The sequence below is a fragment of the Pristiophorus japonicus genome, chromosome 12 (assembly GCF_044704955.1).
Source record: "Pristiophorus japonicus isolate sPriJap1 chromosome 12, sPriJap1.hap1, whole genome shotgun sequence".
Classification (NCBI taxonomy): Eukaryota; Metazoa; Chordata; class Chondrichthyes; family Pristiophoridae; genus Pristiophorus; species Pristiophorus japonicus.
Window position 1 is genome coordinate 168,002,276 of NC_091988.1, and position 14,469 is coordinate 168,016,744.

Genomic DNA, 14,469 nt, shown 5'->3' on the forward strand with positions numbered 1-14,469 from the left:
GTGTGACCGTAGTCTTTTATTGCAGGTCTCCAGAGTGCCTCTCCAACCTGTGAAGCCTCCTTAAATACCTATGCTCTCAAGAGATTATGGGATCCCTTGGAACTCCAGGGGATGAACCCTCTGATAGCTGTACAGAGTAAATATAAGTATACATATATAACAGGAACATTTTAGGATTCTAGACGACCCTGCCACCGATTGGTCCGGATTCCGGAACATTACAGATTCCAGAACTCCGAATTTTCAACTCTGCACCTGTATTTTAAAAGAAATGGGGCCTGCACCCCTTTCACTGCCAATATTGCTAACTACTGACATGATTCAGAATAGAGCTGGAAGAAGGTTTGTTGAAGAACACTATGTGCCCAATCAAAGAGGACGCAGACTCTTGAGGAGGAGGAGACCTTATCCTTAACGAAATTACAGGGAGCACCGCTCGTACCTGCACCTGACCGATACACAGTGCGTTAGAAGGCTGCATTTCCAAAAAGAGGTCATCACTGAGATATGTCAGCTTATTAAGGCAGATGTGTAACCTACCAGCACCATCAGCACTGCACTGCCTGTTGAGGTGAAGGTGACTGCTGCACTTTCTTTCTATGCAACCGGCTCATTTCAGGCATCAGCTGGTAACATATGCGCAATCGCTCAGTACGCCACACATCGCTGCATTCGCCAGGTAACTGATGCGCTTTATGCACACAGGATGGATTTTTATTAACTTTCTAATGACCAGGGAGGCACAGAGTGAGAGGGCTTTGGGTTTTTTGAGAATAGCCAACTTTCCCAAGGTCCAGGTGCAATAGACTGTACGCACATCGCCCTGCGAGCACCTTTAGAGGAAGTGACAGTGTACTGATCCCGAAAGGGATTCTACTCCCTGATCGTGCAGCTTGTTGTTGGCCACAAGCAAATAATCTTGGTAGTAAATCCAAAATTTCCAGGGAGCATCCATGACGCATACATCTTGCCTGAGAGCACAGTATCTGACCTGTTTAAGAGTCAGCCACAACATCACTGCTGGATGCTGGGGGACAAAGGATATAGCCTTACCAGTTGGCTCATGACCCCACTGCGGAAGACTCAGACAGAAGCCGAAAAGTGCTATAACGTAGGCCATATAGCCACATGCAATATCCTGGTAAAGAAAATTGGGGACAGACTTTCCATTATGATTGCTATTGCCCAAAAATGGGCGATATTTCTGGCCTTAGTACTTTTTTTATTTTTCAGCATCGCTGGAATATCACATATTTAAAAAAACGCTAGTTTCGCCTTTTTAATTTGGGCAATAGCCTTAGCGATGTGAAATGGGTGATAGTGATGTATTCAGTCATGCAAGGCTGGCATCCATAGCAACGGCCGTTCTGCGCATGCATGTTTTTTTTCAGACAAAGAACTTTTCCCGCGATTCAAGAGGTCAGGGGTCATCTGCGCATGCTCAAAAGGCAAATGGAGGGAGAGAGAGAAGGAAGGTTTTTGAGGAGGCACTTTTGAAGGAGTTGTGAAGAATATAAGATGGAGATGTACCACGAGGAGTCAGGAGAGAGTGTGGAGGAGGTGGGCAGGGAGAAGGTGGGCGAAAGCCTTCTCGGAAGATGCAAATGAGTCCTTAGTATGCAAAGTCGAGATTCGGTGGGGCTAATTAGCCTGTGGTGGGCATGGGAATCCCCACTCCCCACCCACCCCCCTCAGATTTACCAGTGAATATGGACGGATATCGCTGCTGTTGTCTCATCTGTAGCCCACGATAGGCGAGAGGCAGACCAGTGCCGCAAGCGCTGGAACAGTCTTATTTCTTCAGCAAGTGTAAGTATTAAACTATTATATTTATGTGTAATGATGCACTGACTCATTAATTAGAATCTAAATCTGCCAGATTGTAATTAAACTGGGTAATCTTGGGTAGCTTCCCTGTTAAGATTTGGACTGGGGTTGGAACCTGCGTCCATTAATTCTAATTTTGCTGAGGTACCTTAAACTTAATCGACAGTATTAATTATTATTTAAAGGCTTTGATCGAAAATTGGGGTCAAAGGAATGACTGGAAACAGACAGAGATCGCAAGCAACTCTTTAACTTGGGTATGTGAGTAGTCATCAATACATCAATACTGTTTGAGAAATTACAGGCCCCATCACTATAAATCAGTATAAATGCCCTAATCTGCATTCTTAGATTGTCCTCAACAAATACAATGTGATTAGATGATTGGCAAGATTCAAAAACGCTCTTAAAATCACTCATGAATGACTTCTCCTCCCAACCACTTCAAGCAGCCTTTTATTAAAGATCCTCCGAGTTACAAAAGGGCATCCATAGTGCTGAGTTAAGGTTAGGTGATTGCAGCTTATCTTGAGTGTCTTTTTGGGTGAGTGATCATTTGGGTGAATTATGGGCGAAATGCTGAAAGTAGCGCTTGGCGATAATCGGTCGCTAGTTTCCATTATAAACAGTATTCTTGGCCTTGTACGAGGATGACGTCATTTTTTTAAAAAAATAAGCCAGGCGATGCAGCTCATTCAGCAGTGCCAAAAGTTGCACCGGCGATAAATGGGCTATAATTGGGTGCTAGTTTCCATTTTTCATCAAATATGGGCGATAGCCTGAATCTCAGCGCTTATATGGGTGCTAAATGGGCAATGATGTGCTGAAAGTTTAGCCCTTGGAGTGCTGAAGCAACACTTCCGATGTCCAGACCACACCAGAGGCAGCCTGCAGTATCATCCTGAGCAGGTCGCTGAGTTCGTTGTGTGTTGCATGTTGCACAACTTAACCGTCAAAAGGGGACAGGAATTGCCAGATGGGACTGCCGGACCACCTCAGGAGAGAAGGGTGGAGGAAGAGGATGATGACGAAAACAGGGACATCGAGGAGGATGAGGTCGAGGAGCCTGGCGATGAACCTGTGCCACCACTCCCCTGCCCCCCCGACACCTCAGGGGAAGCCTCGTGGTGCTTTAGCGACTGCAAAACTGATACGTCAGCAGCTCATAAGTGAACGCTTTGCTTGAACGTTGAGAGTTATGTTTCACCCTTGTATGGCCATGTATGTAACTCTTACAATGATTGTTACTCCTCATTTTCCAAAAGTCAGTGAAACACTGTACAAGAATAGTTCAGTTGAATAACTTTTTAAAAATGTTGTTAAATTTTGAATTTCAAATTATAAGTTTAAATAAAATGATAATTGTTTTTCAATTAAGTTTTTACAAACCAAAACATTATGTCGACAACAACAGCAACAATCAGTAAAAACAACACCTCCCTCTACCTCCCACCTTCCGCGGATTCTACCTGCGGCCACCTTTCCCAATGCCTTCCCTCCCCAACCCTCCCTCCTCCTCCTGCTGTTAATACCCCTGGCCCTGCCCATGTCGGGACCAGGACGTCGTGCAGCAGAGCACTTCGAGTGCAGCTGTTGTGTGGGGGGGGGGGGTGGGGCGGCGACAATGGCAGTGCTTTGTGTGGGGTCTGGAGAAGCTGGGGGTGTTGAGGACCCGTCTTCAAAGTGGGAAGAAAGTACTTCCTCCTGACGATCAGGTGCTGTCGCCATTGGTGGTATGGCACCTTGGGATGCAATGCCATATCCCAGGATCATCAATTGCTGCATGGCATTGGCATTGACGGACTCGGTGCTCTTCCTCACCGCCGCAATCAGCTCTGCTATGTCCTCCGATTGATGTGCTGTTAAAATGGCGATGTTGGCACACAACCCACCAATGGTCTGGAGGAGTTCTCGACTTACTTCGGTGCTCGTCCTAGACAGTCCCACCATGTCCAGGTTCACATCTGCCTGTCTTGTAGCATTTTAAAATTAAAATAATACATCAAATTATCACATTGATAAATTATAATAATTGTGTATATGAAACTTTTTTTAGACTGGGACCAATATATAAAAGTCTTCCATCTAGCCTGGATGTGTTGCATTTATTTACAGATAGAAAATAATATTAAGAAAAAAAAATATTTTTTATTAATGTTAGATTCTTCTGACCTGGAACCAGAAATGTACAAGTCGGTACAATTTTCTGGTCTTGCCTAATTAGATCACTTTCCCACGGTGAGTTCTTGCTATGTGGCATTAAAGGGGCAGGCACAGCTCTATCCTAGCAGCTAGACATCGTAACCAGGCTTCACACCACAGACAACCCAAGAACAATGCCACAGAGATTAGCTTGTATTGTTATTGATCATTGTAGCAGTTGTTTCAGAGGTTAGTTAGCATTTCATAGAATTCTAGAAATTACAGCACAGAAGGTGGCCATTCAGCCCCATGAGCCTGTGCAGGTGCTAGTTCTTCAAGTGTAACTGTCTAATCTAATCCCATTTACCTGTCCTTTCCCTGTATCCTTTTATATTCTGTTCAGATATTTAACCAATTCGCTTTTTAATTGTTATAGTCTGTGCCTCAGTAGCCACATGCTAAAGCAAGCCATATACCAATAACCCTCTGTGCAAAAAGAATTCTAACCTCCACCTTCATTGAGTTTTTTTCCATTTTTACGTTGAACTTTATATTTACTGGTGTGCTTACCCAAATATTGTTTTTTCCTTTTCTCTTCCTTACAGATTATTTGGTCATGATCACATTGTTGTTTGTGGGAGCTTGCTTGTGCGTAAATTGGCTGCCGCATTTCCTGCATTACAACAGTGACTACACTCCAAAAGTACTTAATTGGCTGTAAAGCGCTTTGAGACGTCCGATGTCATGAAAGACGCTATATAAATCCAAGTCTTTCTTTTCTTTTTACTTCCAAGGTATTGTGCAGAATTCCAAGTGAAGTCATTGACTCGGAATTGCTTGACAGAAAACCGTCCTCACACCAGGTGGATGCAGTACCTTCGAGAAGGCTTCACTGTGTGCGTAGAATGCCAGCCTCCTGCTCTAAACTCCGGGTTCCAGAGATGTTATGGTGATGGAGCAGAAGCTGAAAGGCAAGCCATTATATTTTTGATCTTTTTTAAAAATAAAATTTGTTTTCTTGCTTGGTGAGAATTGTGTGTTATAGATAATATAATTTATTATTCCCAAAGGTGGTTGGGTATGTTTTTGTAATAGGACTGAAATGTAAATATTTTCGAGATAGTGCAGTCTATAATTATTCATTCATAGCCAGAAACATCACAGGGAGCCCAACATAAATGAAGATTTACCTCATGGAGATAATTTTGACTATGGGCGATATTGATTGGGCTGTCCAGGAGAGATGCATCAAGGCCAGTCTTTTCTTGCTCTTACTGGTCCTCTTCAGTTAATTACAGTACTCATTGCGTACAAAGTCTCCTAGTGTGTAACTCTGGTCTGTATCAACTTGTGTCGGCAGTCTGTAGCTTGTACTACAAAGCTAATTGGGCAAAATTCTGAGGGAGTTCTCCCTCTCGCTGATTACCCGCTGTCATGTTTGTAACCTTCATATAACTGTAACCAATATGTAACAACACTGTACACTGTATACAACTGTGAAATACACACCTTGACCACAGGGGGTGAACTTGTGGGAGACACTCCTTACCTGGTCAGCCAGGTACTTAAAGGGAGGTTCCACGCAGGCTCAGCACTCCTTGGTCCAGGGAATAAAGGTGCAGGTCATGAGTGACCTTGTCTGCAGTATATGCCTCGTGTGAATATGTTCTAGAATTGAGAACTCTACATCTGGCGACGAGAAACGGGAATCACTGAACCACAAGGATGGCCACCGGTAGCACAGAGGAACGTTACTGTGTGGGTGAGGACTGGGACGATTTTGTGGAGCGACTCCAGCAGACCTTTGTCACAAAGGACTGGCTGGGAGTGGAAGCGGCTGACAAGCGGAGGGCGCATCTACTGACAAGCTGCGGGACAAAAACTTACGCGCTGATGAAAGACCTGCTTGCACCTCTCAAGCCGGCCGACAAGTCCTTCGAAGAGCTCAGCCAGCTTATCAGCGAACATCTGAAACGGCGAGCAGCGTACACATGGCCCGGCACCGGTTCTACACACATCGGCGTTGGGAAGGGCAAAACATCTCGGACTTCATTGCAGACCTGAAGCGCTTGGCCAGCTTCTGTAAGTTCACAGACGCCTGCAGGGGGGGAATGTTAAGGGATTTTTTCATTGAGGGCATTAATCATGCCGGTATTTTTAGGAAGCTTATTGAGGACAAGGACTTGACTTTGGAAAGGGCAGCTTTGATAGCTCAGACCTTCTTGGCGGGGGAAGAGGAGACCAAGATAATTTACGCAAGCAGCCCTGGTTTTAACGTTGCGATGAACCAGGAAGTTAATGCTGTAAAAGTGATACAGAACCTCGCAGGCAGACAAGGGCAATTCGACACCGCCCAGGCAGCAACAGGCTCTCGGGTGGGACAGCAACAGAGACAATGGCAGGAGGATCGGCAGTTCACGCCATCAAGAGGAACAATATGTCCCGTGATGGGACAATTGACACCCACCACCAGAGTGCTTGGAAACAACCAAGGGGACAATCAGAGAGGAATGCCTGGTAACAGCCCCTTTGTGAACAACAATCTCAGCCAATGCTGGACATACTGCTAAAAGCTGCAAGTTCCAGCAGTTCACCTGCAGGAATTGTAATGCCAGAGGACATTTGGCTAGAATGCGCAAAAAGGCTGCAGCGAGGCTAACCTATGAAACAGAGGAATCAGATGAGGGGTCTGCAATGCAGGATGATGCCTGGGGCCAAGCCATGGATGCTGAGGTTCAGAGGGTTCATGTGGCTGACATCCGCAGCTGATACACTAAAACGCCACCCATGATGATGAAAGTTTTATTGAATGGCATCCCGATGCGCATGGAGCTGGATACGGGAGCCAGCCAATCCCTTATGAGCTCCCAACAATTTGAGAGACTATGGCCACACAAAGCTAGCTGGCCCAAACTGGAACGCAGCTATGCACGTACACCAAAGAAATCATCCCAGTGCTGGGCAGTGCAAACCTGGTGGAACACACAATGGATCACAGAACCGCCTGCCACTCTGGATTGTTCCGGGAAATGGCCCCGTGCTTTTGGGAAGGAGCTGGTTAGCCGAGATGAACTGGAAATGGGGAGATGTGCACGCCATTTTGTCTGTGGAGCGAAGTTCATGCACGCAGGTCCTACAAAAATTCGGGTCACTGTTTCAACCCGGTGTCGGAACGTTCAAGGGCACCAAAGTAGTGATACGCATCACCCCGGATGCCAGACCAGTGCACCACAAAGCCAGAGCGGTGCCATATGTGATGCGTGAGAAAATTGAGAGTGAACTGGACAGGCTGCTCAGAGAGGGCATAATCTCGGCCGTTGAATTCAGTGACTGGGCAAGTCCCATCGTTCCCGTCCTTAAAGCAGATGGCTCGGTCAGGATCTGCGGCGACTACAAAGCCACCATCAACCGAGTGTCGCTGCAGGACCAATACCCGCTCCTGAGAGCAGAGGACCTTTTTGCCACATTGGCAGGTGGCAAGCTGTTCACTAAGTTGGACTTCACTTTGGCCTACATGACTCGGGAACTGGCTGAAGAATCCAAGCTTCTGACCACCATCACAACGCACAAGGGACTATTCATCTACAACAGGTGTCCGTTTGGCATTCGTTCAGCGGCCGCAATCTTCCAGAGGAACATGGAAAGCTTGCTCAAATCCATTTCCGGCACAATCGTATTCCAAGACGACATCCTAATAATAGGTCGAGACACCGAGGAACACCTCCACAACCTGGAGGAGGTGCTACGCCGACTGGACTGAGTAGGCTTGCGACTAAAGAAGCCCAAGTGTGTGTTTCTGGCCCCAGAGGTCGAGTTTTTGGGCACGAGGGTTGCCGCAGACGGGATCCGGCCTACCGAATCCAAAACGGAGGCGATCCGTCGTGCGCCCCGGCCCGGCAACACATCGGAGTTGCGATCATTCCTGGGACTTTTGAACTATTTCGGGAGCTTCCTGCCTAACTTAAGCACATTGTTGGAGCTGTTACATGTGCTCCTGCATAAGGGTTGTGACTGGTTCTGGGGGGACTGTCAGAAACGGGCTTTCAACAAGGCGCGGAACCTGCTTTGTTCTAACAAACTGTTGACTTTGTATGACCACTGTAAAAAACTAGTTTTAACATGCGATGCATCATCATACGGGGTTGGGTGTGTGTTGCAGCAGGGAAATGACAATGGCCGACTACAACCGGTGGCTTATGCCTCCAGGTTGTTCTCCCAGGCAGAGTGTGGGCACGGCATGGTCGAAAAAGATGCACCAGTATCTTTTCGGCAGACTGTTCGAGTTAGAAACGGATCACAAGCCGTTAACATCCCTGTTGTCTGACAACAAGGCTGTCAATGCCAATGCGTCAGCTCGCATACAGCGATGGGCTCTCACGCTGGCTGCGTATGACTACACCATACGGCACCGGCCAGGCACTGAAAATTGCGCTGATGCGCTCAGCAGGCTTCCGCTGGCCACCACCGAAGGGGCAGCAGAGCAAAGCGCTGAGATGGTCATGGCCGTTGAGGCTTTTGACACCGCAGGCTCCCCCATCACAGCCCACCAGATCAAACTCTGGACCAACAGGGACCCCCTCCTATCCATGATAAAGAAATGTGTTCTGACTGGGGATTGGGCGCCCGCACACAGGGCGTGCCCCGAGGAGATCAGACCATTTCAGAGATGGATGGATGAGCTCTCCATCCAAGCCGACTGCCTGTTATGGGGCAGCCGGGTAGTCATGCCCCAGAAAGGAAGGGAAGCATTCATCAGGGAACTCCACAGCGAGCAGCCTGGCATTGTGCTAATGAAGGCCATTGCTTGGTCACATGTATGGTGGCTGGGGATTGACTCAGACCTGGAACACTGGGTTCGCAAGTGCACGATATGTGCCCAGCTGGGCAATGCCCCCAGCAAGGCCCCGCTCAGCCCGTGGTCCTGGCCCACCAGGCCATGGTCACGCATCCACGTGGACTATGCGGGGCCGTTCATGGGAAAAATGTTCTTGATTGTAGTCGATGCATACTCAAAATGGATCGAGTGCATTATATTAAACTCGTGCACGACATCCATCACCGTGGAGAGTTTGCGCACGGTTTTCGCAACCCACGGCTTGCCGGACATTCTGGTTAGCAACAATGACCCGTGTTTCACCAGCCATGAATTCCAGGAGTTTATGTCGGGTAATGACATTAAACACGTCCGGACATCACCGTTCAAGCCGGCTTCCAATGGCCAGGCAGAACGTGCGGTCCAAGTCATAAAAGAAGGCATGCTCCGTATCCAGGGACCCTCTCTTCAGTACTGCCTATCGCGCCTCCTGCTGGCCTATAGGTCCAGCCCGCACTCGCTCACGGGAGTCCCACCAGCGGAACTCCTCATGAAACACACGCTCAAAACGAGGCTGTCCCTCATTCACCCAAGCCTGGCAGACATTGTTGAGGGCAAGCGGCAGTCCCAAACCGAGTGCCATGATCGAAACTCAAGGGGGAGGTGTATAGAAATGGATGACTCGGTACTTGTTCTTAACCATGCACTAGGACCCAAGTGGCTTGAGGGCACCGTAATTGGTAAAGAGGGAAATAGGGTCATAGTGGTCAGACTCAACAATGGGCAGATATGCCGCAAACATCTGGACCAGGTAAAGAAAAGGTTCAGCATGGACACTGAGGAATCTGAAATAGACCATGGGATGTCAACCACACCACTGCCAGTGAACGAGCAACAAGGACAGTCAACAGCATGCACAGTCCCTGCGGCCAGCCCGGACAGGCCGGAACCAACTCAGGCGACAGAGACGCATGTCACGGCTCAACCACCAGAGCCACAACTGCGGCGCTCCACGAGAGAGCGTCGACCGCCTGAAAGACTCAATCTTTGACCCAAAGACATTGGGGGGGAGGTGATGTCATGTTTGTAACCTTCACATAACTGTAACCAATATGTAACAACACTGCACACTGTATATAACTGTGAAATACACACCTTGACCACAGGGGGTGAACTTGTGGGAGACACTCCTTACCTGGTCAGCCAGGTACTTAAAGGGAGGTTCCACGCAGGCTCAGCACTTCTTGGTCCGGGGAATAAAGGTGCAGGTCATGAGTGACCTTGTCTACTGTATATGCCTCTTGTGAATGAATATGTTCTAGAGTTGAGAACTCTACATCCGCACTATCGGTATTACCGCTCTCTGACACCTGCATGTGTTAATGTAAATCCAATAGTTATTCCAGGTTTATATAATATTTCCACTGAGTGACGTTCCTATATTGCACAAAATTCCTCCAAAATTATCAAGTAAAGCATTACCATGCTGCAAAGAGTAAGGGATAGAAATTGCCCCCCTACCCAAAATGGGGCGCTCCCACCCCGTTTCGATGGTTTTTACTGCAGCTGTGGTTCAGGTCACCACTTTCGCGAAATTTCGTCTTGTTTTTGTTTTTTTTTGATCCGGAAGTCGGTGTAAATGGGGGCGGTGACTACACCTGAGGGGCAAAGACGTGGCGGTGACAGCAACTGAGGGGTGGAAGTTGGGGGCGGTGCGGAGTGACCGCTGTGATGATGTCATCACGGCGCCATGTCACCACGGCTCTCGCCTTCACTTAAAGGGGAGAGCCTTTGCGATTTTTAAACTTCGACCCACTGGGCCACCAGGGAGGGTTTCGTCGGGTCAGCAGCCTGGCACCCAAGAGGGGGTGCCAGGCTGCCTGTTGGCAGCCCGGTCGAACTCGGCGGCATAATTGTCGGGGCGATATGGCAGTCCCCTTTTATGGGAAGCCGTACCGCTGTTGCAGAAGGCCACAGCCTCACTGGACCACTGGTAAAAAAAACAGGTTTTGGCACCGGCAGGCGGGCCGAAGATTTTCCGAGGGGAATGTCACCGTGGGGTTTAGATCGGCGATGTGCACGGTGGTGACCTGCTTAACACCGATCGGCAGCAGCGGAGCGATATGAGGGGGATCGGGGCACCACGGGAAAACTCGGGAAGGCAATTGGGCTATCAGCGGCCATTCCACCAAAAGTCGGCGGCCATTCCATTCCGCAGCGTAGCCGGCGATTTGCGCTAGTAACAGGCCTTAAGGAAAGGGGCAATTTCGGCCCCTAAATCTCTTTAAATTAACTTTCTGTGAAGAGACTGAAAATGCCGAGAGAATGAGACTGATAACTCTATGGAGGATAGCTCATTTGGAGGAGATTTATGAAACGAATTCTGAAGTGCAGAGTATGGTCATGGTTATTCACATGGAATTGTTATAGTGTGTATGTGTTTCTCTAGCAGGAATCAGATTCTACAGTGGCATGCAATTGGTAACCCCCGCTGCAGAGGAACATGGAAGTGGATTCGACAGATGGAATCATGTTCTTGTCCTTCAGTCCACAGTTTCTTATTCATTTGAAGTTAACTCATCCGATCCAAGGAGCCCATCCATCTCATTAACACCTGCTAAGCACTTGTACTACAGACACCAGTCATCTGGAATCTAATTCAAACTATGTTAAGACTAAATATGAGAAATATTCTGAAGTTTGTGGACTATGGTGTGCCTACAAACACATTGTAGTAAGGATATGAGGAAGTGTCTGAAATGTTGTTACTTTCTGAAAATGATTTTATTTTCTAGTATTTTCAATAAATCATATATTTCTTCACAGTGGGAGAGAAAAAGTCATTAACCTTTTGTGAAAAATAATAGATCAAGCCGAAGAGGCAGCTTTTAAACTGAATTTTTCTCAGACCATTTTAGGCATTTAAAAGTCCAAATCTCAAGCCATGAGTTAACGAGTTCAGTGATTCGTTATAGCCTTGCTTGTCAGAAAGCTTTGGTTACTGATGAATGATCGTTTCACCCCTTTAACTCCCTGCACAGTCTGTGACATTCGTTATTCATAGATGTTTCATTGGCAAATCTAGTGGACTGTACCGTGTTTCTCTCTGAAGGAACATGGAGCATTCCTTTCCCTGATTATTGGTAAAACAAATCTACTGGAAAGCACCATAGTGTGTTTAGGTAATAGATGATTTGATAACTGATCATTACTGCACAGCTTTGTGTCACTTTGGAACAATTTATATTTCTCGTTACTGCTTTTTCAAGGTTAATGATGCAGCAAATTTGTAACATTGGAATCTTGAGAAGAATGATAAGAAATGGAAGATTTGAGGGGAACATTGCATGCATAAGGTCAATTATAAATCCCACTTATTGCTTTTGCCTGTGGCATGAAATGAGAATCTGTAGGTGAAATAAGGCTGTCTGCCATTTTTAGAATAAACTGGTTAGCACCTTTGTTAAAAGAGTGACAAGTGTTTTCTTACCTTCAAACTCATGTTCAGTCCATTATCAAGTCCATCTACTTCTATCTCTGAAATATTGTCTGCCTTCATTCCTACCTCATCCAGTTTTGCTGAAACTCTCATTCATGCCTGTCACCTTCAAACGCAACTTCTCCTTCTGACTTGCACCCTACATAAACTTCAATTTATTGAATATTTTGCCAACGATATCATATCTTGTTCACCTATCACTGCCATACTTGCTGACCTCCATTAGCTACCTGCAATGGCTTCAAAATTCTCAACCTTGCCTATAAATATCTCCATGGCCCTTTACCTCTGACAGTTACAAACTCTTGGAGGCATACATTTCTGTTTTCATCTTGTGTTCACCCAACTGTGGTCTAACGTGTATTTTTCCACTCTACACTTACTATCTGTAGCATAGCCTTCAGCCATCTTGTTTCATTTCTCCTCACCACCATCAAAAGTCTTAATCAGCATCTTCGACTATGCCTTTGGCCACCTCCCTAACTTCTGCACGGACCTGGCCCCAAACTGTGAAGCATTGTGGGATGCTTTGCAACTTTAAAGGTGTTATGATGATTTGAAACATTTATCTTTGAAACCTTTCAAAAACTTTGCTGCTGTGAAAATTACAAAGGATTTCAATAACTGTTGCTACTTTGGACAACTTCAAATCAGCCCTGGATTTACAAGCAGGAATGTCTTCTTTTCCAGCTTTTTAATGAAAAGCTGTTGGGTCAAGCTCAATAATATTTACCTCTGCGGAAATGAGTGCTTCCTTCCAGCGTGTTTATAGAACAGCATGGGATGGAGCTATGGAGGAGAATATTGTTCCTTATCCCTTCTCCCTTAAGAATGAAGGTGAATGACTCAACTGTTGAATGGTTTAAAACAGTCTAAATTCTGATTGATAGCTTGAAATTAAAATATCTGCAATTCAAACCTTCATTCCCACACTGTCAGCTTAACCTGGTCAGTTCAGTCAAACTCACAATTGAGCTACTGTTACAAATGTTTTTAATAACATTATCTGCCATTATGTCCAGAATAGAGAAACTGGACCAAATTGACAATTTTAGATTTTTATTTAAATCTTAAAACCCATATTTGGGAGGAAATCTTTGGATTTGGATTTATAGTGTGTTGCGGGAGAAAAGAAGTGTTTGCCACAAAACAAGAAATTGAGCTTCTTGAAACATGTTTAGTAATGGAGGTGATGAGGGAAGTTCCAGAGGAGACGGTGAAGCCAAGAATTCCAATCAATGAAGAACTCATGGTGCAGCTATCAAAGGTAAGGCATGAGAGCTTTTCGTTATCTACGGTTTTTATTCTGGAAATGTGATTCTCCCCTTTTCCTCAATCCCTATTGAGGTCCTCCAAAATGAATGGCTATGTGCTTTTGATGCACTTTTTGATTTTAAAATCACATGCATTGGAGTAATGGCCCAAACTAGTATTCTTTGGTATGTGTATATGGACCTATCTCCAGAGTACCACTTCCTGATTTTGCTATTGATGCTCTGTACCTGGCTATTAGAAACTCTCTGTGGACAATACTAGCCTAAATTCAGCCAAGTCCTTTGCTCAAGACCAGAAACTCATAAACTTGAGTCTTGCCTCTCTGAAGCACAGATGATTAGCAGCTAACTCACTGGGGAAGCTACACATGAACTTTGCTGCTTAAAATCTCACACATATTTCAAGTGACATTATTCCTTGTGAATGTATGAGAGTCTCATGTCGTTCAGTGCCACTATGGTGCACTTACCCTGAACCAACGATCACTGGTATTTAATTCCTGTGCTACATTCAAAATAAAAGCATAGATACATAAATACATATATCATCAGTAAGTGTGTATTCATGAAATACATCAGCTGATAAGCATAGTCTGTCAAACTAATGTTTAAATCAATATAACAATTTTATATGAGTGATTGTGCTTGGAATCAAAAGTCAATATCTTAGCTCCAAGCATGTCTCAATGGAGTAATAGAAGATAAATGATATATGGTGCTGCAGGGATACACAGATTAAAGGTTTGTATATTAAAGTGAAAACAAGTGCAGGTATATATACTAAACTTTTATTCCTGTTGGCCCCAGGGATGAGAGGTTATAGATATGGTGAGAGACTTGAAAACCTTGGACTACAGGAGCAGAAAATGCTAAGGGGGATCTAACAGAAGTGCTCAAAATTAGGAAGGGGTTTG

The 14,469-nt window shown here is 45.8% G+C and overlaps 1 protein-coding gene across 1 annotated transcript in view; it reads left to right on the forward strand.

Moving 5' to 3' along the window:
• LOC139277042 (somatomedin-B and thrombospondin type-1 domain-containing protein) overlaps positions 1-12,253 on the forward strand; it is a 38,047-nt gene extending 25,794 nt beyond the window's left edge. The window contains exons 4-5 of the mRNA XM_070895045.1: positions 4,764-4,940; positions 11,235-12,253. Of these exons, the coding sequence (XP_070751146.1) occupies positions 4,764-4,940; positions 11,235-11,352 (295 nt within the window). The 3' untranslated portion in view covers positions 11,353-12,253. The remainder of the gene's footprint in view (positions 1-4,763; positions 4,941-11,234) is intronic.
• Positions 12,254-14,469: the final 2,216 nt, after the last annotated feature.